This window comes from Seriola lalandi, unplaced genomic scaffold, assembly GCF_002814215.2.
Source record: "Seriola lalandi dorsalis isolate HSWRI2012SDOR001 ecotype SW California unplaced genomic scaffold, Sedor1 jcf7180002054326, whole genome shotgun sequence".
In the NCBI taxonomy this organism is placed as follows: Eukaryota; Metazoa; Chordata; class Actinopteri; order Carangiformes; family Carangidae; genus Seriola; species Seriola lalandi.
In genome coordinates this window covers 185,304-208,228 of record NW_019524879.1, presented here as the reverse complement: position 1 = coordinate 208,228, position 22,925 = coordinate 185,304, and the positions used below count along the sequence as shown (strand labels likewise).

General features: G+C 42.5%; 1 protein-coding gene across 2 annotated transcripts in view; it reads left to right on the top strand.

Moving 5' to 3' along the window:
- Positions 1–816: 816 nt before the first annotated feature.
- sash1a (SAM and SH3 domain containing 1a) overlaps positions 817–22,925 on the top strand; it is a 161,336-nt gene continuing 139,227 nt past the window's right edge. Inside the window, exon 1 of one of the 2 annotated variants that reach the window (XM_087174184.1) lies at positions 817–2,365. In XM_087174184.1, coding sequence (XP_087030310.1) covers positions 1,862–2,365 — 504 coding nt within the window. In that variant the 5' untranslated portion in view covers positions 817–1,861. The remainder of the gene's footprint in view (positions 2,366–22,925) is intronic. The other variant, XM_087174185.1, reaches the window with a different exon arrangement.

Below are 22,925 nucleotides of genomic sequence, written 5' to 3'. Positions count from 1 at the left end.
AGGATGAGGGACAATAGGGTATTTGTGAGTAATTACATTGACAGCAGCAGACAGGTAAATCACAGGAAATGTCAGCTAACTCGAGTCGGACTGGACTGGGAACACGATGAAGGATCCACACTGGCACGCACCACTTCCACTGACATTCTGACATGCATTTGTTGGCATATTTCTGCTGCCGCTTCTCCAAAAGGAGACTGTTTGATATGCTTCCCCACTCCTCTCCGACTGGTGTATTTGTTCTGCAGCCCCTGCTGCATGTCATAATGGTTCGAGGCAAATCACTTCCAGCTTCGAGCTGAGATAGTGATTGTATCAAACTGACCCCTAACAAGCTGTCAGCTCACATTTGATAAAGCATGCATCAGCACCAGCCAGCTTGGCATCCATTTGGACAGAGCGGACAGGTTTTATTCAAACAGTGTTACTCCCTTCTCTCACTCTCGCTGTTTTTGTTTTTTTTCCCCCCTAGACTTGTAGTTTGATATGTTGTCTCATACTAATGATGATGGCGTCTGGTGGTGCTGCAATGTGATGCAGACCGTTGGGCTCCACTTGCTTCCGGTGTTGTAAAGTTGAGAAGAAACAGCATGAAATGTCTGTTCATATAGATAGTGGACTAATAGATGGGAAAATGGAGGAGTGCTTCCCAAGTTTCTCCTATTACATCAGCCCCAATGCTGCGAAATCTTCAGTTCCCCAGTTACCACATAGAGGGAGCTCATGCGTGCTGAGAAACCAGACCGTGGAAATGCTGAATGACTGAGCGAGAGTGTGTGTAAGGGCGAGAGAGACTGAGAGAGAGACATACGGTGAGAGAGAGAGAGAGAAAGAGAAAGACGTGGTGGACGAAATCACGTCGTAGAGGATTAATAATGTGACACACTCCAGCAGCAAGAATATTCTTTTGGTCTGTGCAGGCAGGTTTGACATGCGCTTTCGTTTCGGACCAACTCTGGCCAAGTCGGTGGGAACCTGGTGACCCACCGTGTGCCCCGAGGCTGCGTGACAAGTTGAGAGAGGGGTAAAAAGAAAATAGAAAAAAAGGACTCGCATCACTATTTTTAAATGAGTACAGTGAGATTTTGGGGGGCGTGGACGGCAGAGGAGCAGCAGTGAGCATGTTGGCTCTTGGCTGCAGTTCCAGTGTAGTGATGTGCCGGCTGGAAGAACTGGACAACGCGTAGACTGTGGCGGTTGGATACGAAACAGTGAGGTGGCCGTCAATCTTCGCCAATCGACTCTGTCATTTTGAAGCCTGTCTGGTGTTATTTGGATTTATTTCTTCGAGGCGCTGCCGTTTGGCGACACAGAGCACTTTAAGGAAGGAGCGCGAGCTGCCGAAAGGTCTTGAAGGCGCAGCAGCTGCCGCGCGTAACAGACGAGAGCTGGTCGAGCAGCTATTTGAATGACAATAGTTTGAGGCATTTGCTTTCATATTTGTGTGAGGAAGCATAATTATTGGAAGTGACTGCGCATGGTAACTCGCTGTGGGCGAGTAACACTGCTGTTCAAACGAAATTTGGGATTTGAAGGCTGTCGCAAGTGAAACTGAAGTGATCTTCATTTGTAAATATTGACAGGTGTTACAGGCGTACGGACTGTGTCAGACTAAGCCTTTAATTCACTTACGAATCTGTTGTTATGTCTTAAAACATAGCGGGCTCACGAGGTTGGAGTGGTAGCCAAACCTGTGGTATGGAGAATCCAAACATTGTTTAGTCCAGATATTTTAATACTCGCAGAAAACGCACATAGTCAGTAACAACCTTATGATGCGTTTGAAACGCCGAATGGGAAAGTAACCATCACTTTAGTGTCTTCTTCCGTCCGAGTTGTAGCCGAACTGGCAGCAGCCAAAATGACAAGCAACGGACCTGTCATCGTCTACGAGTGGCTGAAGACCCTCCAGCTCGCCCAGTATGTCGAGTCCTTTGTGGATAATGGATATGACGATCTGGAGGTTTGCAAACAAATAGGAGACGCCGACCTGGATGCCATCGGCGTCTATATCCCTCACCACAGACAGAGGATTCACGACGCGGTGAGAAGGCTGAAGGAGGAAGCCAAAGAGACGGCCAGTGGACTTTACTTCACCTTGGAGCCAATGCCACCCGCGGCCGAGATTTATACCAGTCACATGGTGGACCAGTATGAGTCCAAACTGCGGGGATCCAAGTCCTGGACCGAGCCCAACAGTGACCGGGTTGGGCGCAACGGTGGGTACATGGGCGCGCAGAGGAACCTGACGCTGGGCAACAGGAGGGAGCTGGTGATATATCCCAAGCTGAAGCTGAAGATCATGATCAGGGATAAACTCATCAGAGATGGCATCAACCTCTCCAAGCCACCATATTCTAATAAGGTAAGAGGAACCTGCATGGGCAGGAACAGGTCCTGACAGTTAAATAGCACAAATGGCACCGGCACTATCCAGAAGTCATACATGACAAACACTAGATAAAATCACACAGTGAATGATGTTTAATACTCTCACACTGCAAAATTATTCCATTTGACAATTTAGTCTGATATACATTTAAAATATACAGACAGGATTTGTAAACTTCAGTTTTTATTTTTTTGAAAAGATGAAAGAAACACTTATTTTGAAGTATTCCACTGTATTTATAAGGTGAGAAAGTGACACCTGCATTTCAGGGTAGGTCAGAGGTAAATTCCAGTCTGATGCCCAAACCTTTTCAGCCCCGCTGCACCTTCCAGAGGTGTGAGTGGTTGCTGTCAGGGTGAATGATGGGAATGAAGTTGCTGCAGATCAATAAGCAGAGAGCGGAGAGGAGAGATCCTGAGGAGCTTTTACTCCGTCTGTGATTTCCTGCGGGGGGGGGGGTAAGAAAGATTTACACTCTGATTATTAATCTACTCTGACCTCACCTGTCCAGTGACTTGCCTCAGCATTCAGTGTGGGTGGATCAGCCAGGCCCGTGAGCACATAAGCCCTGGCTCTTTGCTGTGATGAATGGGCAATGGGCTATCGATTGCAGGGGCAGTAAATGAAGAGCGCCCAGCTGGGTAGGCTGTTGCAGTCTTGTGAGGAGCCAGACTGAGAGGGCCTCTTGTTTTCACAGGACTGACACTGACCTTTCCTCAGAAGTGTCTGAATCATATGCCTCACCAGCTGAGAGGGTTCTGCTGAGTAACTGCTTACATTCAGGGAGGCTTTTGAGCGGTGTGCGTCTGCGGGGCATTTAGGAGGCAGAGATCATGTCTGATGTATTTTTTGCTTGCGACCTATAGCAACATGGAGTTTTGGTTTCAACTGAAAACTAAACCTGATATCTCATGTGCAACTTTCAGTAATAGCAGTCTAGATCGGCACAAATGTCAAAACCAGTCCTTACCTAAAATAGCAGCATGTACAGGTGGTTTGGAGGCCTGTCTTGAAAACTGCAACCTTTATCATCCCAACTCAGTGATACATATATCTCTGATTGATATTATATTCAAGAGAATTGACTTATAAATTCTCTCATCCTCCAGGCCTCAGGGTTTCCTTGAAAAAAGAAATGTTTTCTGTGGTAGTCAGGAACTTGCACACTTGATTCAACTGGTCAAGAGCTTGTTGATTAGCTCCTCCTCAGTAGCTGAGCGAGCCTGAAGAATGAAGTCATTAGGTGTTCTCTGAGAATGTACAGTTTTATACTGAAGTCTTCCAATTCATTTTTTCACAGAATGGATGATGTGGGATCAAACTAGTGACCTTTGTTCTAAAATCGTTTGTGTCAGTTGGATCGTTTGCATATTTGTATATGGGCGTGTTTGTAACAGGTTTTTAAGTTTCACTCTCTATTCCAAGTAACAAAGATCCTGAAAACATTGTGTACATGCGATGATGGAAACATTCAAAATATTTTCATATGCATATTCACCTTCTTCTCTATTATTTTTATGTGACCCAAACATTGATACCATATACCCTATCCAGTAGTCGCTTGATTCCAAATTAGCCTTTCAAACTGATACCAGCTTTGATTCCAAATTTTGCATGTTGTTTTAAGCTCTTCTTGTCTGTCTGTATATTTCTGCCACTTTGGCTGACTGTGAATCCCACAGAGATTTCGGATTTGTGTGGGATTATCTGTCAAAGCAGGGCTGAAACAAAGTGTTGGTTCCAGAGGGTTAAACTCTTTCCCTTTGAAGGCTGTGTTTATTTAGAGCCAAAGCTTTGGCATTGAGGCTTTGGTGGGGGAATGAGCAGGTCAAGGTCTTTCTCTCTCTCTCTCTCTCGCTCTCTCGCTCTCTCTCTATCTCTCTCTTTATCTATGTGTGTGTAACCCTGTAGTTTTGAATTGGCTCCAGCCCAGTGCTTTTCTCCCCAGGAGGAGTGAGAGGAGTTAACAGAGGGAGCTGTGACCGGTTGATGGAGGTTTGACAAACTGGGCTGTGATTGGTCTGTAGATATCTCCCCTCTCTCTGCCCTTGAGATGAGATGTCACCCCCAGCGGAGACTGAGACCAGAGAGGCAGACTCGGGGCAATTACAGGACACACAATGTCAGTCTCGAGGGATGTTCATTGTATAACATAACCAAGACCTCCTTCCACATTTAAACTGTCCTCTGTGCTCTCTATATGTGGGGATTGTCGTGGACTACAGTCTGACAGCCCTCTCTTCATCTTTGTGTCACTGGCTTTGTCTCCATTGTTTGTCATTATGCCAGAAACATAGGCAATACAAGCGCAAAGATTCAGAAATCTTCTCTAGCTTGTATTGAATGTCTTGCGAGACAACCCATTATCAAACAATTCACTGCAAAGGCTCTGCTGGGTGTAATAAATACCCATGATCCTTATCAAGGCCGCTGAGACCCCTTGTCTGGGAAGAGAGTATTATTTCTTATGATGTAAACAAACACTTGTGCTACGGGTTGCACATTTCTAGATCTCTCATCAGGGAACAATATAAGTAGAGAAGATGGTGCCTCCTGTCTGCCTGTCGTTGAATACACTGCAGTCGTAAAGTTACTGTTCATTCTTTTGCTTGAAGCTTTCTCATAAATTGCTGATAATAACGCAAGTCAAGTCAAAACGTTGTTGAGAGGAAACTATCTGCTCTTTCTTTATTTTTTATTTTTTTAAGTGTTTGAGAGTACAGTTAGTGTGTCTGCTTTGCTTTGATTTCAGAGAGCAGCACTGTGTTGTAAATGTATTTATTAGCAAGAAACAGCATTATATACATTATACATTACATTATCAGAGCTGGTTCAAAACCTTTCTTTCTTTTTTTTTTGAGAAATGAGTATCTGAGGTGATTTGAGGACAGTTCAGATTTGTGCAGCTTTAAAGAGTCAAATCATGTGTCTTCCACTGCTACAAGATAAACTTTCTCCTGGGTACAGTAAAGTTAAAGTTGAAGCTGAAATTGAAGGGTTTTGTAGTTGTCAAAAAAGCACAGAGAGCCAGCACAACCGTTATTCTATTTTTATGTCCAATTCTGTTTTCCCTGCTGTTTCATATTACTTTCTCTGCCGCAGTGATCTCTGAGGATTTTAAACTTTTTTTTTTTTTATCTTATCGCAGAAATACCTCTTTTAATTTTTCTTTAAATAACTCCTCAATTCTGCTCAACACCAAATTATTTGAGGATGTGGTCTCATCCTGGTCTCATCCAGAGCTGGAAACAGCAGACAGAGTCAGTCATAATAGCGCCTCATTGTTAGTGCTGTGTGTCGACAGGAAGTAGAATCTAAACACTGGGAGATTCTCCATTGTTTGTATGGAAGCTGATGGAGCCACATGTCCTTTCACTACTGGTCTGTTTTGCATTCCCAATTTCCGTCCATTGAAACGGGCTGCGGAGGCAAGTGTCCAGCATTGTGCCGATGGGTGGGTGATAAAAACCAGGGTGTCATGCAGAGAGGGTGGTGAATAGACGGGCACATTGTTTTGGATGGTTGGAGAAGGCTTGGTGGGTGTTTGTGTGGTGGAGGAAAGTTAGAAGTCCTTACTCTGACCTCCACAGAACAGCTGATCAAATGTGGAGGGTGAGGATCATGAGAGGCCTGCAGCTTAACCAGCCTAAAGAATTTCAGCAATGCGGTGGACATCAAGAAGTGTCAAGTCTGTCTGGGAGGTGAGCAGAACGACAGCCTGTGTTATTGGCTTCCTCCTAGTGAAAAAGAGGAAGTTCACCACCTTACATGCCAAACGCTCATCTCACTTCCTCTTTCACTCCTCTTATCTTGATGAATATCCCAGCACTTTGGCCTGGCAGGAAATTAGGTTTTTGTTTAAGATGACCCTGTGTTGGCCCACTGTGGTGGATGAAGGCCCTCAGGCTTGACTGGACAACTGCCAAGACTTTATGGGAAAAATAACTCTAGCTGTTTTACCTTTAAAACTTTCCGGATACAACAAAAAAATCTGTGTCGGAACCAAAGTCATCAAATCTCTTCTTCTCACTGCAGTGCCTCACCAAAATCCATACATTCACAGGCCAACTGCCAAGTGCATTGGAGCTCAGGTAAAGCAACACAGTGGCACAGATTTCCAGTCGAGCTGCTGTTTTATGTACTTCTTTTTTCCATTACATGATATTGTGATTTAGGGGTTTATTGTTGTAAAATGAAAAATCCCTTCACTGAAAGCCATTATTTCAACTTATTACATGGCTGTTTTTCCTAAACAAAGAGCTTTTTCTTTGCCTTTGTGGAACCCTGCAGTGAACACTTTTCATGAGCTTTTCATTTAGCCGATGGCTTTTTGGTGACTATCCTCTTCATTTTGTCCCATGCTATAGGGCTGGCATTCTGCCAGAGGGAGCCTTTCACAACAGCCTCAGAGTTTTCCATGCATTCTGCTGAAAGCTCTGTTTGCTTAGTCTTTATTAAGGGCTTCTTAAAGCCATAATCAACCAAGGACTCATAAAGGGGAAGTCATAAAGAAGTCAAGGACCAGCTCTATTGTCCTGAGAGGACGGAGAAAGTCAATTAGCAAAGTGAGTTGCTGTTTAGGTTATAAAAAAACAGGGTTGTATGGAGCACTAAAACGGGATAGATCACATTCCCATCAGATGGAAAAAGTCACATATACACTCACTTAGTGGCTCTTTTTGTAAACAACCTGTGTTTATGACCTTTTTCAACCATCTTTGTTGAGCATAAACTACAAGTACCACTATTTAGTTCTTTGGAGAGCAGCTGGGAGTGGTGAGGACTGATGGCTATCACAGTGACCTTTGACACCGACAGCTTTTGACCTGCTGGACTAAATCACAAAGCTTTGATGGTGATCTCACCGCAGACAATGAAATGGACTACTCACCCTAATGGGTCTCAGTGGGTGCTGGTTCTTGTGATGGCACATTTACCTTACACACATAGCTTATTGTCTCAAGCGCATCATTTTCCCATCTGTTGAAATAGCTGTGGTGGGTTAGTTCATGAGACAGTTTGCAAATCATTGCTCCTGTTAGTCCAAAAACAATAACTGCAAAAGGAGCCACATTATGTAGAGCTATCACTGCAAAGAGATATCTATCCACTGGATGGGTTTCCACTTTTTGTACTGTGAGTCAGGGAGTCTCTGTCTGTCCGTCCGTCAGAGAGACTTGACCACCAATCTCCTGGGAGCATGTGCAAATGTGGGAAAGCAGCATTTACGCTGTATTTGCAGCTGGCCTTCTCATTCCAGCAGGAAGGAGTGAGAGGGGCTTGCTCCTACTGTGCTGTTTCTCACATGATCAACTGGCTTTTGAGCTTGCTTTTATTCCCTGGACATGTGAACTTTGTAAGAAAGATGACATTTCACAGAGCTCAAATTTACAATTCAACAAAAACTCCACTGAGCTTACTCTCCATTCATTAACTAGACTTGTCAAGCCATGATAATCTCAACATTTAGACATTTAGTTCATGTTGAAAAATTGAATTTATGCTTGTAGTCGTATCAATGTCACTTCCTCTAGCCTTTGGAGATATATTGTATTTAAATAACATATGTGAGTTACAGTATATGTGTGTCACTTAAAGTTATGCAGTCATGGCAACAGCTTTAAATAAATCAGGCTAAGGAGGTAGCAGAGCCATTACATTTTCCACAGTGTGCTGGGGAACAGGTCCTGATGACACACATTCATGACAGATACATTATCAGAGCTATTCTGGTCCAAGGTTTCAGCAGCTTCCAGACAGCCTGTCTGCATGACCACATAGTAGCATATAGGCTGCATTATCAATACTAAAGTATATGTTGTTAGTATGTACCGTCACTTTTGTTCTGTAATCTTGTCAATATTTATCATGTCAATGTTTGGTGTCATGCAAGATTATTGCACTTTTTGTTGCCGTCATAGAAAATCCATCTGTAGGGATTTTTAATAGTTGTTTGACATGTGTAAAATCCCCTTTAGTATCTTTGAATTTAAGCCTTTAAACTCAAGGCTATATTTAATGCTTCAGTGCACATAGGGAAGATTCCTTGTCGGCAACAGCAAACAGAGAAACTAGATGCTCAGTTGCAGCTGTAAACATGTTTGCTTTTTACACATTTTTTTCACCACCTTTCACACGGGGCTGGCTGATGCAAAAACACATAAACTGCAGCTTGCTTCTGTCCGGAAACTGTGTGCAGACACCAAAATGAAATCCCATCATAGCCACAGTACATGTGCACAATAAATGACCCTGTGGTCCTCTTTGAACAGTGGAGATGGGAGGAAAATGAAGATATCAAGTGCCCCAACAGGATGGAGAGTGACAAGAGAGCGGGCCTGAGCATCTGTCTGTGTCAGGATCCAGATTGCAAACACACTCGCAAATCAACACATCCGCACGTGTTTTCTCTCTCTCCACGTCTCTGTCTTACAAGCAGTTATTACTACATTCACAGTGATTACTCTTGAGGGGATCATTAAATTTTCTCATAAAAAAAAAAAGAAACGATTAGTCAGAAATATATGACCATACATTGTTGCATACTGCTGTATGCAAGCTGCCACTCATCTCACGGATTGGTTTTGCTGTGTTGCCGTAGGTGGTCATGTGTGACCTGCAGTTCAAGAAAGCTAATTACTTTTGACTCCCACACATCTATGAGCCGGGAGGTCACACACACACACACACACACACACACACACACACACACACACACACACACACACACACACTGAAGGGGCCTTGTTAAAAGTTGCCATGGAGATGAACATAAAGCTATTTAAACAGCAAACCATGTGTTTTCCCCATAATCTCACACTTACACTGTTTGCTGGTTTAAATGGCAGATGTAGGGTTGGGATTATTACATAATGCTATAATTCTATTAGCGGTACATGTGCTCCATGGAGTTTAAATATTGGCCAAACTATTTGCTTAAGCAGCTCTCTCATACAGTGTTATTTCTGCAAACTATAATTCATTGTTCAGAGAGTCAACTCATGAGCAAGAATAATCTGAAAGTCGAGGCCTATTTTATCAACCAGTATTAGGAGGTTAAATGTAATTCTGCATCATCTGCAGGGCTGCAACTAATGCTAATTTTTATAATTGATTTATCTCTTTTTTTCTATTTGAGCCAAAGGTATCATCTTAATAGCTTGTTTTGTCTGACCAGCAGTCAGAAGTTTACAATTATACAAAACAAAGAAAAGCAGGAAATCCTCACATTAGAGAAGCTGAAACCAAGAACTTTCTGCACCACTGATTGTGACTTGAATGTGTGAAGGAGAGGTGTAAAAGAAAAACTCAGTTGTAATCTCCTTTTCATGAGCCGACTTCTGATCCTCTAAAAACGTGACGAAGCACATTCTAGTCATTTTTTCTCAAAACCCTGGTTCCACATTCTGCCCCAACTGGATGAAATAATCCTTTTTCCTATGAAGATGCTGTTGAAAATGAACAATGACAGTGTTCCCTGCAAAGCATGGGGCTCAGACAAGCTCCATAAATCAGAATGATGAGGGAGGAGACTGGTCACAACTTGGCGTACGATTTCTTAAGGCATTGAGCAGTTTTGGGAGACTTCAAGCACTGCTGCCTACAACAGAGCTTAATTGTCCTGCATGTAGCTACAGTTTGGCTCCTGTCAGCCCATATTATCTTGGACTGTGTTTAAGGGATATAATGTAGGGGTGTAGAGAGATGAGTGAGGCATGATAGCAGTGAGTATGAGTGTTACAGAGACAGAGGCAGAGTGTGTATAATTACCTTGTCTGAAGCCGCTGCCAGCTAGGTGTATGGAACGCAGCACAACCAACTCTCAACCCCCCCACCCCCCACTCCCCACCCCCCTTATCCCTAATTGGTCCATTTCCAAGGCATGAGGGCAGGGCTGCGCTGAAAGCTTTGATCATGGAGACCACACCAGTGTCGATATGTCCCTACCTGAGTGCTTTTGTAGTGGCTGTGCCTGGCAAGGGATTAAGCCATACTAAACCCAGAGTGTCTGTGTGTCTGTCTCTTGCTCTGGCCTCCCTGCGGCTCTACATACCTGAATCTGAACCCTTATTACTTGGCAGTTACTACATTCCTCAAACACGCCCACACAAAAGCACTCACACAAGAACTGTGTATTGCACATCTTCTTTTATTAAAAAAAAAACAAAAAAACACTGCCGGCATTTTGTAGGTACACTTTTGTCTTGTGTGGTTTACTGCCTTTAATATATCAAGCATTTACAAAACATTTAAGGGCTCCAACACATTCCAACACAAATGTTAATCTCTGCGGGAAGCTGCGTGTGTGTGTGTGTTGTGTGCATATATCTCCCTACAAGCATAAGTACTAAAGGAGTTTAGTCTCCCGAACCAATACTAATTGAGTGTTAGCAGCATGTGCTGGTAAAAAGTGCTTAGTGTAAGCTGAAAAAGGATTTCACTACAGCGTATACAGACAAGTGAGAGTTGATCTAAGATAATAGGTCATGTATATTTATACCTGCAATTTACACAGTTTCAGTTTGGATTACAGTGCCAGAGCGTTTACATGAAAACACAAGACAAATATAAAGAATAGCAAAGCACGGAATTAATTAAAAGAGTGGAAAGGGTATCATTTACATAACATCTTCTTCAGCAGGTTTTTTCTATGAGAGAAGGTTGAGCTACCTGTTTCTGTCCAAGTGGGCTGCTGTCAGCGAGTCAGACTCATCATCAGTGGATCATACTACACATGCTCAGTATGGAGGGCTGGAGTTCATCACTTTAATTGCTGCTTTTTGACCTCCGCTCATGTTCGAGTTCATTGTTCTGTTCATTAAATGTTAATTGCTTGCCACACTGCTTCATGCAGGGATGAACAGTCACTGCACTGTGACTGGTAAGGCTTCCCCCGAAAACCCTGTGTTGGGCTTCAAATCTGAATCACACGCCATTAAAGCCTCAGTAGGTGTTGGAGTCCTGCGGCTTCTGCAAGGAGAAGTCTGGTCAAGTTTGTTTTTGTTTGGGTTAACCTTGCAACACATTATTCAATTCGCCCATTCTAAGCTTCCCTAGAATGAACAGTGTGAGTCAACAAGAGAAACAGTGATTTATACTGTTTAAACCAAAGAGTTCGTGTGAGTAAGCTTGCCGTTCTGCTGTGCATTGACCTCAGTGTGACCAGGTTAGGGTTAGCAAATGCAAGAAAATGGATGTGTACCTGATAAACAATGTGCTGCGCAGTGTTTTGTTTTGTGTGTTGCCCTCTGGGTATAGTTCTAGTTCTATAGTTCTATAATTCTGTATTTGGGGGATGCTCATGTAGCCATCTAAGGTCACTCTTTGGTAATATCTGAGATGTGCACTCTTGGTGCAGCTTCATCTGCTGTGGGTGAACAGCAAAACCACTATTCTCATGTCAGCAGATCTTTCAACCACTGCTGTGCCAAACCAACCCCTGTTTACTTTAATAGCCCCTGAGAATTCTTTCTAAAGGAAAGTCTTCCAGACAAATCTGGAAATGCATAGTGTTTTCTCTGGTCCTACTGCATTTTTTAATTTTTTTAAATTTTTTTTTATTTTTACAGGATTTGGTTTGGCGCCATCGTCCAACAATCTCAGATCATTCCAACCTCAGTTTAGTCTTCTGGTTCATGTTACTCGGTCAAGTGAAGTCTTGGCTTGAGTCGAATGTGTGAACAAAGTCATCAGAAAGCTTGCCTTAATTAAATTTGGTCACATTGGTAAACGCAGCCATCTGAATGCTTGTCCTCATCGCATCTGGTCTGGTGTGACTTTTGCTGAAAGGCACCAGTTTATGTAGCCAGTCAAGTGACAGACTTCTAATACTCAGCTTTGTTTAAAGAGGATTAGGCTAAATCCATATTTATTTCGACATGGGGGGCTTGAAAGGAATATTACGATAGAGGCTCATTATGAGCATTTGAATATTGTAGTTTATATCATGAAAAAAAAGATGGACAAACAAGGAGAGCTGGAGCAGAAGCAGCAGTTTAGAACAGTTCGTCATGCTGTGGCTCAGCACTTGTCCTTTTGCATATGTCTTGTTGGCTCTCCGGCCAGAGTCCCCTACATAGTAACAGCAGACTGATAATCTGCCCCTAACATGCAGTGGTCACGGCCTTTGGTGGCAGGGGAAGTGTCGTTAATCCGGTAAATCACCTCTTCACTATGAATCCATGCAGTACAGAGCTGATGTCACACACAAAAGCCAAACAATGAACTGGCCGACTGACAGCTCGCCGTCCAAACCGGAGCAGAGGGGTCATGCGTCAGGAATTTTCTCTGCTCCACCAAACATCCTCACCCACTTTCACCTCATTCTCACTTACTCACAGACGGGGTGAGACAGGCCGAAATACAAATGGATGGACCGGCAGACCTGTCAAGCCAACAGCCGCAGAGAGATAACGACAGACAGATGGTCAGACAGGTAGACAAACAGCCAGTTTTAGACAGACTGAAAAACTAGAAGATGCAGAGACGGCGCTGGATTGACAGAATATATGATGTGAATCTTCAGACTGTCACTGAAATCATTAATAATCTTCCCTCATTTGAGACTATTTAAGGAAACCCTACCACTATCTCACACTACACCCATGATATGTTTATAATAACCTGTTTTTGTCTACATGTACAAGGTTGTGTTTGCAGCCTTGTGTGTGAAGCAATTACTCTCATTTTGTATGTTCAAAAGCGTTTCAAATTTGAATAATTAATATATTAATCACTTAACAAACCATGTAAGGATTATTGCTGAGGTTAGAAGACAGAGTGACTGAGTGAAGTGCTTCTCTATGTTTGGCCTTTATTCTGCTCATTTAAAATCTGCATATGACAGTGGGTGTGACTGGTAAGGAAATGTATGCCATTAACAGGACAGCATCATGGGAACGCTTGGCAGTGAGCGTCTCTCAGGCCGACTGTATTGTAATATGAGTCTTTGTTACGGTCCCTTAGCCTTTTCCGTGGCCTGGAGAAGAAATTGTTTTGGTTTTTTTTTTTTCCTCCCCTCAGATGAGAATACACTGTCAGTCCAGAACAATGGGCTGCAGGACCGGGCTTCTCCTCCCAGCAGCTCCTGCTGCTCTGATCCCTGTCCACTCCCATTTATTGAACAGTTGAGTGCTAGTAACCCCACATAGGACTCCTCCCCACCCATCCCCGAAGCAAGCGGTGCCCCCACCTCACCCAGACTTTAGGTCAAAACCAAATTCCTAAAATTGCAGTAGATGCCCAGAAATCTTCTCCAGCTGGCAACTTTCATCCTCAGGAAACTGAAGTGGAACCAGTGACTGGATGACATTGCCAGCCATTGCCTGAAGATGACACCAGGTCTTTACCGACTCCAGTGGCATCCATATTGGAGTTTGTTTGGGAAGTGTAGGCTACAATGCAGGAGTGGAAGTTGAGGGTAGCGATTAAGTGTGGAGATGGTCTCCATTGTCATGCAGGAATCCCACAGTCAGGCTTATATCAATTGTTATGTAAAGTGGCCGTTCATATTGTACAGTCTGCTCAGAATGGAGGTTCTGGTTCGGGCTTTGTGTGGAAATGATATGGTGAAGAGGAAAGGAAGACATGTCTGTAAATATGTTGTTACTGTGTTGCTCTTGCCTTTTTTTTTTATTCCTCTTTGAGTACAATACGCTGACACACAAACACACACACACACACACACACACACACACACACACACACTTACACACACCAGTGCTTCCTCTCTTTTCCCGCCATTAGCTGTATATTTTTACAGAACAAAGGAGTCTAGTCCCTCCTCTTCAGCAGATAAATGTAGGGCAGGCTCACCATTTTATTTCTTAAATATGTTTGTCTAGAAATCAAAGCCTTGCGCCGTTTCCGTGATCATTACCCTGAAAATCACAACAGAGTACACGAAGCTCAAGTGTTCTCATTGATGATTAGCACGAGGCTTCTCCTGTAATCCTAATCAGGATATTGATGATGCACCCTCCTCACTTGAGAGGAAGCTGTGGAGGCTTTTGTTATAAATGGCATTATGTCCTCAGAGGCTGAGACGCAGATGTGACTGTTTATTCCAGTCACACAAGTGATGCTGTTTATACAACAGAAGGAACAGATTTAAAGAATTTCCCATACTGCTTCACTCTCTGTAATAGTAGCTGTAGTTGTTTTTTAAGTGGTAGCTTTCAGGATGTGTGCCTTTACTGCTTAAACTCAATTAAAGTTCCATCAGGACTTTTTTTTTTTCCTAGGTGCTGCTCTTTTGTTTTTCTGTGTTAAGCGACGGTAGCTACTGCTGCCTATGTTAACTACAGTCAGTAGCAGCAGCAAACTGTATCTGCAGTAGCTATAGGTACTAAAGTCCAGTACAATAGCAGGTATCATTTTTTTTCTCAGTAAAAGCAAACAAGTAAATACAGTAATGCAGTGTTTATGATATTGATGATACTGTACATGCTGTTATAAAAAGAGAGTCTGACAAATATCCAACCCCACATTACATGCATATGTTACCTTTGGCAAACTGAAAAATGACTGTATTCATAAATAGAATTTAGACTGTATAGTGAGCAATACATCACCAAGCCCTGTTAAGACACAACACTGAAGCCACAGTTATGCAGGACAGATAACTTTTTTTATACTGGCAGACGCTCTGCAAAGCATTTTGCAAGCTGTCTAATGCAACACAATGCATTAGGCTGTACAATAATACTGTTTCCCTTTCAGGTAAATGGTGCTACAGGAACGAGCGTATTCATCCACCCTATATGCCATAAAAGTCTAGATGGAGGAGGAAATGGCAACACAGCACCACAGTTTAAGTAGCTGCACTTGGCTTGTTATTGCCACTGGTCAAAAAAGCAAATGAAGGCACAACGCACAGAATAGACACGAATGACCACACAATGCACATTTTCTACTATTATTAGTCACATAAAACAATTTTTACAAAATATCACAGATCAGTTCTCCAGTTTGGTGGCTCAAAGTAGAAGCGCCCAGCAGTAAATAGTCAGTTTCTTATGACCTCACAGCGTCTGCCATCACTAAGATCAAATATATTTTCATTCATAGATCGACACAGTGACTGCCTGCAATGTACTGACTTCTGTTTTCATGCAAACCACTGTTGTTTAAAATCTTAGAAATTAAAAAAAAAAAAATGCATTACTTCCTGTCCACCAGAAGATGTTCCTTAGATACAACCCACCCACACATACCGTTTGGAACCGCATCTTATAATAGGATACAAGTTACATAGAAAAAGGGAGGGAGGACCAAAATGAACACTTACCGTTTATCAAAAATTCAACCAGTGTTGAAGAAGTTTACGCACCAGCGTCTCCCTCCTGAATACTATGCTGCTTGTGTGCTCCTCCCCACAGAGAAAGCGGCACCTTTTTTGTTCTAGTTGCTTTGTAATGGCTGTCTCATCACTTCCGTGTCATGCCTGCTGTGAAACAGGCCTTCAGACTGGATGCACATTGCTGGGACTGCTGCGTGAGAAAGCAGACATGCATCTCAGCACCAGTTAGTATCCCACAAGGCCACAGGGGTCCCTGAATTCATCTTACATAATCTACTCAATGTCTACAAGGCTCAGGGGTTGTCAGAAAGAGTCTGAGGAGACAAGCGCGGCGTGATGTGCGTTTTCTCCCCGGGAGTTTACCGGTGTATTTCAGACTGAATTGAGAACTAAATAGGAAATGAGATGACATTATTGTCTCATTTGCTTGTCTCTGCCAGTCCCTTAAGTGCTGAGGAAGTATCATTCCAACAGAGGAAATACATATTTGATGAAGGTTGCCTGACCAAAATGTAGGCTATTGCATAAATGGACCCTACTTGGCAGCACTGTGCAGGAGATCACTTTTTTCTGCAACCCCCCTCAGTGTTAAAATAGTGGTCATGCTCAGCATCTCCACCTCACCTTGCCTCTGTAGGCCAGTGGTTGATTAAAGGCCATGTGGACTCTTGCCAAGGACACTTCCTGTCGAGTCAGCAGTCTGGCCCTCCCCAGGAGATGGAAACAGCCCTGGGATGTAAAACACAAGCAGAAGTGTGACAAAGCTTTTTCGCTCAAGCCCTGGTGTGTGTGTGTGTGTGTGTGTGTGTGTGTGTGTGTGAGCCCTTATCAGACGTCTACACTGCATTGTACCACACTACACTTAACCTGCACTGTACACAAGTACAATATTTTGATGTTGATGAGCCTCTTCATATTTGGCTGTCCCCTGTGACAACTTTTCTATTGGGTATTCTTTTCTTGTTGAAAGGGAGCATGAAGCCTGGGTATTTATGTTGACAGCCCCTGCTGCCCCGAGTGAAGCCCCCCACTGAACCCCATTCACAGCCAGCTCATTATGGGATGTCATGTCTGGCATCCTTCCTTTTTTCCAAGCTGCGGAAGTGTGTGTCTGTTTTTTTTTTGTGTTTTTTTTCCCCCCTTTTTTACTGTAATAGGTTACCAAGGCAACATGTAGGCACACCGCTGAGGGTCTTTGGTGGCGTGCTCTCCTGTGATCCTGTGGACAATACAACCAGTGACAGGCATCACTGACATGCCTGCTGCAGAAATCATAATGATGGAGTTCAAGGTCTTGTTGCTCGGTTAGGGCTTTCTTGGTGTCGTTTATTGACAGCCAGTAGGTGACTTAGGCCCAGTGCTATAATTCCCCCAGCTGCCTCATTTGCTTTCCATCTTGCATGTCACACCTCAGGGCTGGAAAGCCAGGGTGCAAGCCAAAGTTAAGAAGTAGGTCACTATGTATTGAAAGAGTGAGTGAGTGATTGAGTGTGTGGCAGCATGGTGGTAGTATGTTCTATAAGCCCCTGCCCTCAAACGCTTTTCTGTTAAATACCAAGCCCTTGGAGGGATGCATTACTATAGATGAAGACCCTTGGTCATTCAATACTGAAGGCATGTCCTGTAGGAATAACCTGACTCAGCCAAACCCTGGCATGGCCCGCAGGCTCTCAGCTGCTAATATGCTCCTAAGTGCATGTCACGTATCCCCCCACTACTGAAGGTCAGAGGTGGAGTGGAATCGTTCATCTGGTGTCCACAGAGGTGGAAAAGGCTGCAGCACGAGGGGAAGTCTGGCCTGTGCTGGGTGAGGAGAGCCGCCCGGGCCCGGAGCATGCTGAGCCCTCATTTCCACACATGCAGGAAGTTATCATTAATACGCTGCTTAGCCAGAGTGAAGGGAGGAGAGTGGGAGTGCAGCGGGAATGTTTTTCATACTGTTGCCTTTTTCTGTTCAGGGATGTTGGGAGATCCCTGTGAAAGTGTGATTTCATTATTTGTATGCAGTTGAGAGTTGGACTCTCACGTCATGGAAGCTCAAAGCGCATATCTGGCAGACACTGCAAAAACATTTTTAGATTTTTCTGAATCAACAGTATTAAAAGACATAACATTTCAGACACTTTTGTGCTTGGTATAAAAATTACACCAAGACCCAACATTATAAATATCCATCATTCATGTTTATGAATTTTTTTGCATTGTCACTTGCCACATAGAGACATCTTACTAATCTTTTCTTTTTCTTTCTTTTCGGTGCATACTATGATGGGGATCACATTTACACATAAAGGTAAGCAACTACATGTTGTTTTCATGGACCTTTCAGTGTTAAAACATTACCTTTAGGAGCAGTTTTCCTCTTTCTTCCTTGTTGAGGCTTGAGTCTGGGCCAGCACACCAGCAAAACCAGTGCATCAGACTCACATGGCCCTAGTGTTGTGGTGTTCTTTTTTTTAATCTCCTCTTTAAATGAGAACAACACAGATATGCTGCGTTTGGCTCGAGCTGCTAAATACAATGTGAGAGAAACCATGCGCTACACACACTACAACAGAGTTGAACACAATTTAAGTTTAAGCAACATAGTCTCATCTCCAGAGATGTTACTTTGCTGTTGGGGCTCCATTTGAATCAATTATACAAGTCTGTGCTTTTTGTTTTTCTGTTTAATTTCCGTTTATTTACTTTGAAAGAGTTGCCTCATTATAATTTCAGTGCAGCTAAGAAGGAGCAGAAAAAAAAACTAGGCTTATTTATTTATCTCTGTTTCCTTGCAAAGCAGCCTCATCTATTTGTGTGTGTGTGTGTGTGTGTGTGTGTGTGTGTGTGTGTGTGTGTGTGTGTCTGCTCCGTCTCTGTCTGCTCTCCCCTCTTTCTCTCAGCAGAGGAAAACTTGCTGACAGAGGCTCTTTGTTAATGTGTGTGTGTGTGTGTGGGGGGGGGGGGGGGGGACTAGGTCATACAGGCAGATTAGCGCTCATTGAAATCCTATAGGAAAGGTCATTTACATAGTGCTGCTTAAATCCACTTGTGACCTCAATCGTGAACCCATTCACAATCCTGACACCCTCTACTCACGTCTGGCACTGTTTTGTAAACAAATGTGGAGCATGCGTTTCAGATGCTCCTGCTATGGGGGTCTGGTCCCTGCAATGCAGCGGTCGTTTTCCAGCTGACCTGAAGTAGCTCAGTTACAGAGTTTCACTTTACTGTGATGTTTGGTTTAAGGAGCTTTGGCTGATCCTAGCACATTTTTTGTATGAATGCTCAGTTTGTGTCGGGTTCTTCAGACTGCTGAGACTGACAACAGGAGTCTGACTAGAAATGTTATTTGCCTTAAATAAGGATAAGAATGTGGAAATGACCAATTCCAGTGTGATGAGCCTTTGAGAAAGCTCTGTTTTTTTATATGCTTTTAACAAATATCTATTCTTCTCCCTCACTCCTTATGGCAAATTGAACAAGGCAGTAAACAAAAGCACTTAAACATACTGAATTACTCTAATGCTGTTTGCTGGCAAATTGTATTGGAACAATACAATAAACCTGGACTGCTTACATCAACATGCATGTAAGAGTGCAGTGATAACCAGATTATATATTTTTGCACGAGTGCAAAACTAAGCTCCTTATCTGTAGCAAACATGAGAAAATAGTTTAAAATAGACAAAAAAAATGGCTGCATTTCCATTTTATTTGCTCTAGATTCCAGAGTATACTATTATAGACATTAGAAATAATCCACCTTATATATAGACTCATCCCAAAGTAGTCTTTTTGTTAACAAAACTTCCCAGAGCAATCACAGGAAATCAGTCGTTTTGAGAGTTGGCAGAAATGTAATAAGGCTTTACAGTGTCCCATCAGGAGCAAAAGAGGAAAGGAGAAACTGAAATCCACGATTCAAGTGCTGCAGCTTTACCATGGCAACAATTGTCATTGGAGTGGTTGCAGATGTGTCTTTCACATGACACTTTATTGCAATTCTTTGTGTGTTGCTAAATATTGGTCTTTGCGGTGCTTTCATTGTCTAGACTGTTTGCATGTTGTGCTGAAGCACAAGTGTTAATTGTACATTATTTTGTGTTTCCTCTTTAATGGATAAGTGGGACCAGGCTCCTTGATAGGCAGACACTGTCGGCACTTGTCAAGGCAAATAAAGCTCAAGATCAACTCGCTTCCTCATGGTTGGGAGGCACCACAAAATAGAAAGAAAGAGAAAAAATCAGGAGCAGGTTCACTTCTGTTTCCCAAATTCCATGTGCCTAATCCGTGATCAGCCTCAGAGTGAACCATGCTAAAATGAACAGCACCCAGACTTACAGAAATCACAAATACAGTGATGTGATGAAATCTCTGGATTGTCAGATTCATGTTATCAGCGTGGCTTAACTCCTAGCAGCAGTTTGTTTAGCACAGGTTCAGCATTATCTCCCTCTGGCTTTCCCACCTTGTGATACATAATGACAACCATAATCTGATTGGACTTGGAGGAATCTCTCCCTCACAGCTGCAGGTCACTGTAAATAAGGCGGCACTGCATGGCACCTCCCTGTCACACTGTGACAGATTTTCTCTGTTTCATATCAGTCACAGTAAAATTTTCGACAGGAGGAATGTCTCTCTAGTGTCTGGTCTAATTTTGTTTGCTTGCACCGTGATGAATTGGATATTGTATCAGTGCATGTGGAGGTAACATTCCCTGTTTGCAAACAGCAGGGTGCGATGTCTCTTGAGGAATTACAGCTACAATTCTTGTTGTGGAGCATTGCACATCTCAGTATTGATTTTCTATAGCATCTTGCATCAGGTACATTAATGCAAATGCATGCATGGAGCTCGTGTACCCAGTGTCCATGCTGGAGGGAGGAGGTGACAACAGAGGTGTCAGACGCTCCCAGAGATCGAGAGGCCGGAGCAGCTTGCACGCTTGTCTGACTTCACCTGTCTGTGTCTGTATCACTGACATACAAGAGAGAAGAGAGGTGTCTTCAGTATGAGCTACCTTTTTCAAGTAACAGTCGGCAAATGAAAGTTTTCATATGTAACATCTTGTGAGCACAATGATCTGACTCAGATTTGACATAAATGTTGTTGAAGATAAAACATGTACTTTCAACAAGTTGTATTTCTGACAAAGCATAAAAAACATCAATGATTTGATACAGTAATGGCTACAGCAGGTTTTCATGATCTTGTGATCATGTTCCTCCAACATTGTTGAGTTGCAGAAGACTGCAAGAAATTCCATTACTCATACTGCTATTTTTCATCACTCATTTAGTAGGTAATTGGAACCAGATCTCTCTTCTCAAAATTTATATGAATGGTCAAAGATATGAATGAATGAATTTGGATTTCTTTTCAGCCATTTAGGTTTATTAAACATTTGAAAAACTAGAGCTGAACATAGAGATGCCGTTAAGAACATAGAGATGAACATGAAGTGGTACAGTTGTAGTTGCATTTCCCCGCTGCACGCCTGTCTCTATTCATCAAGGTTGCTGAGAGCAGCATTAACCAAGGCTCTGTTTTGCATGAATGCCCCTTTAATGGCCTGCCTTTTTAATAATGCTGTAATAATTCTTCATGTTGAACAATGCATTGTGTCAGTCTAAGTACTTTTCTAACTTTGTACAGACAAAGAACTTCACAAACCATTTCAGGCAACATGCAACAGCTGCTGGTGAATATCAAGCAAATGTAAGAATATAAGCTTCAATTTGCCAGAAATGCTCAAAGAATGTAACAGCTTCAGTGAGGAGGTTCTGTTCTTTTCTCTCAGCTTCACACCAAGGGCTTTATTTTTGGACATTTTAATGTGTATGCTGTTGGAGTTCCATTTCATTATTAAAGCGGCTCCTGCTTGTCCTGGATAGGAATACCAAAGGGGGTTTTAATCATTAGTAATTGAAAACCCTGCTGAGAGTAAATGAGTCACAATGTGACAACAGAGCTGTGCAAATGCCCTGTAATATTTCAAGTCTGTGCTTCACGTCTGCTCCCCTTTTCACTTCCTGATTGTAAAGCCCAGACATTCCTAATCCTAAATTCAGATGACAGCGTCACACATTTATATCACCACTGAGTAAGACGATGCAGATCACGCTGCACCTCCTGTATGTCAAAGTAACAGCAGCTATTTAAACTTTTGCGGGTTGGCGGAATAATAATAAATGTACATTAAATTCTATTTAAATTCATTTTATTGCCCTAGGTGAAGGTGAATCACTTAATTTGCATAGTATGCAAGAATAATGGGCACTTAAGCTTCTTTCTTTCTTGTAAAGCATATCATTTTCATTCTCCTATTACTTTTCCTAAAGCTTTGATTGTTACATTTTTGATTAAAGCAAAATATTCGCAGGCCTATTATTCTTGAATTGTTAGTGACAGACATAGAAGACATAGATCACAGCTGCTGTTTTCTTTTTCTTGAACAATATCCTCACACTGATGTATGATACATGATTAGAGCTACTGATACCCACTGCACTGATCATTAACTTGTATGAGAACGCTTTTAGCCTCAGTCTCCTCTGTGAAAAGTTGTTCTTGCCATGTCCCATGTCGGGGGCTTTTAGAAGACCTAAAAGGCAAGACACTCCTGGTCCTGAACTTGTAAAGCCAAAAATGTCTGAGTTCATCACTGTGGAAGTGGTAAATAAATGTTGGCAAGTTCCATTGTTGGCTTTAGAGTTGATGTTAATAAGTTAAACTTCAACATGTAGCATGAAAAAATAGCAAACCCAGGTTCATGGTAAATATTCCATGTATTCATTATTTATGTGTATTGCCCTGTAATGAGCAACATCAGGACTGCTAATCATTCAGTTAGTGAATCGTTTAATTTATTTATCATGCAAAAATAGCAAACATCCACCGTTTACAGCTTTTAGATTGATGAACTACTTTTCTATTTAATTTCAGTAAATTGAATATCTTTGGTTTGAATTCGAATACCCTAGGCTCCTGAATATTTATAAAGGGCATTTGTCACTATTTTCTATATCTAGCTGTCTGTATATAGACAAAACAATTAATCAAATTAATTAAATGAAGTGTAACTAGACGATTAATCGATAATGTCAACAAACATTTGCTGCAGCCCTCTTCCTGTTATTTACAGTTGACAGTAACATTTTTCATTCACACAGGTCAGCGTTGTATTGGGGGGTCACAAGCCTTTGGTGTGAAAAGGTTAATAAACCCCACCCCCCACCCCCCCCC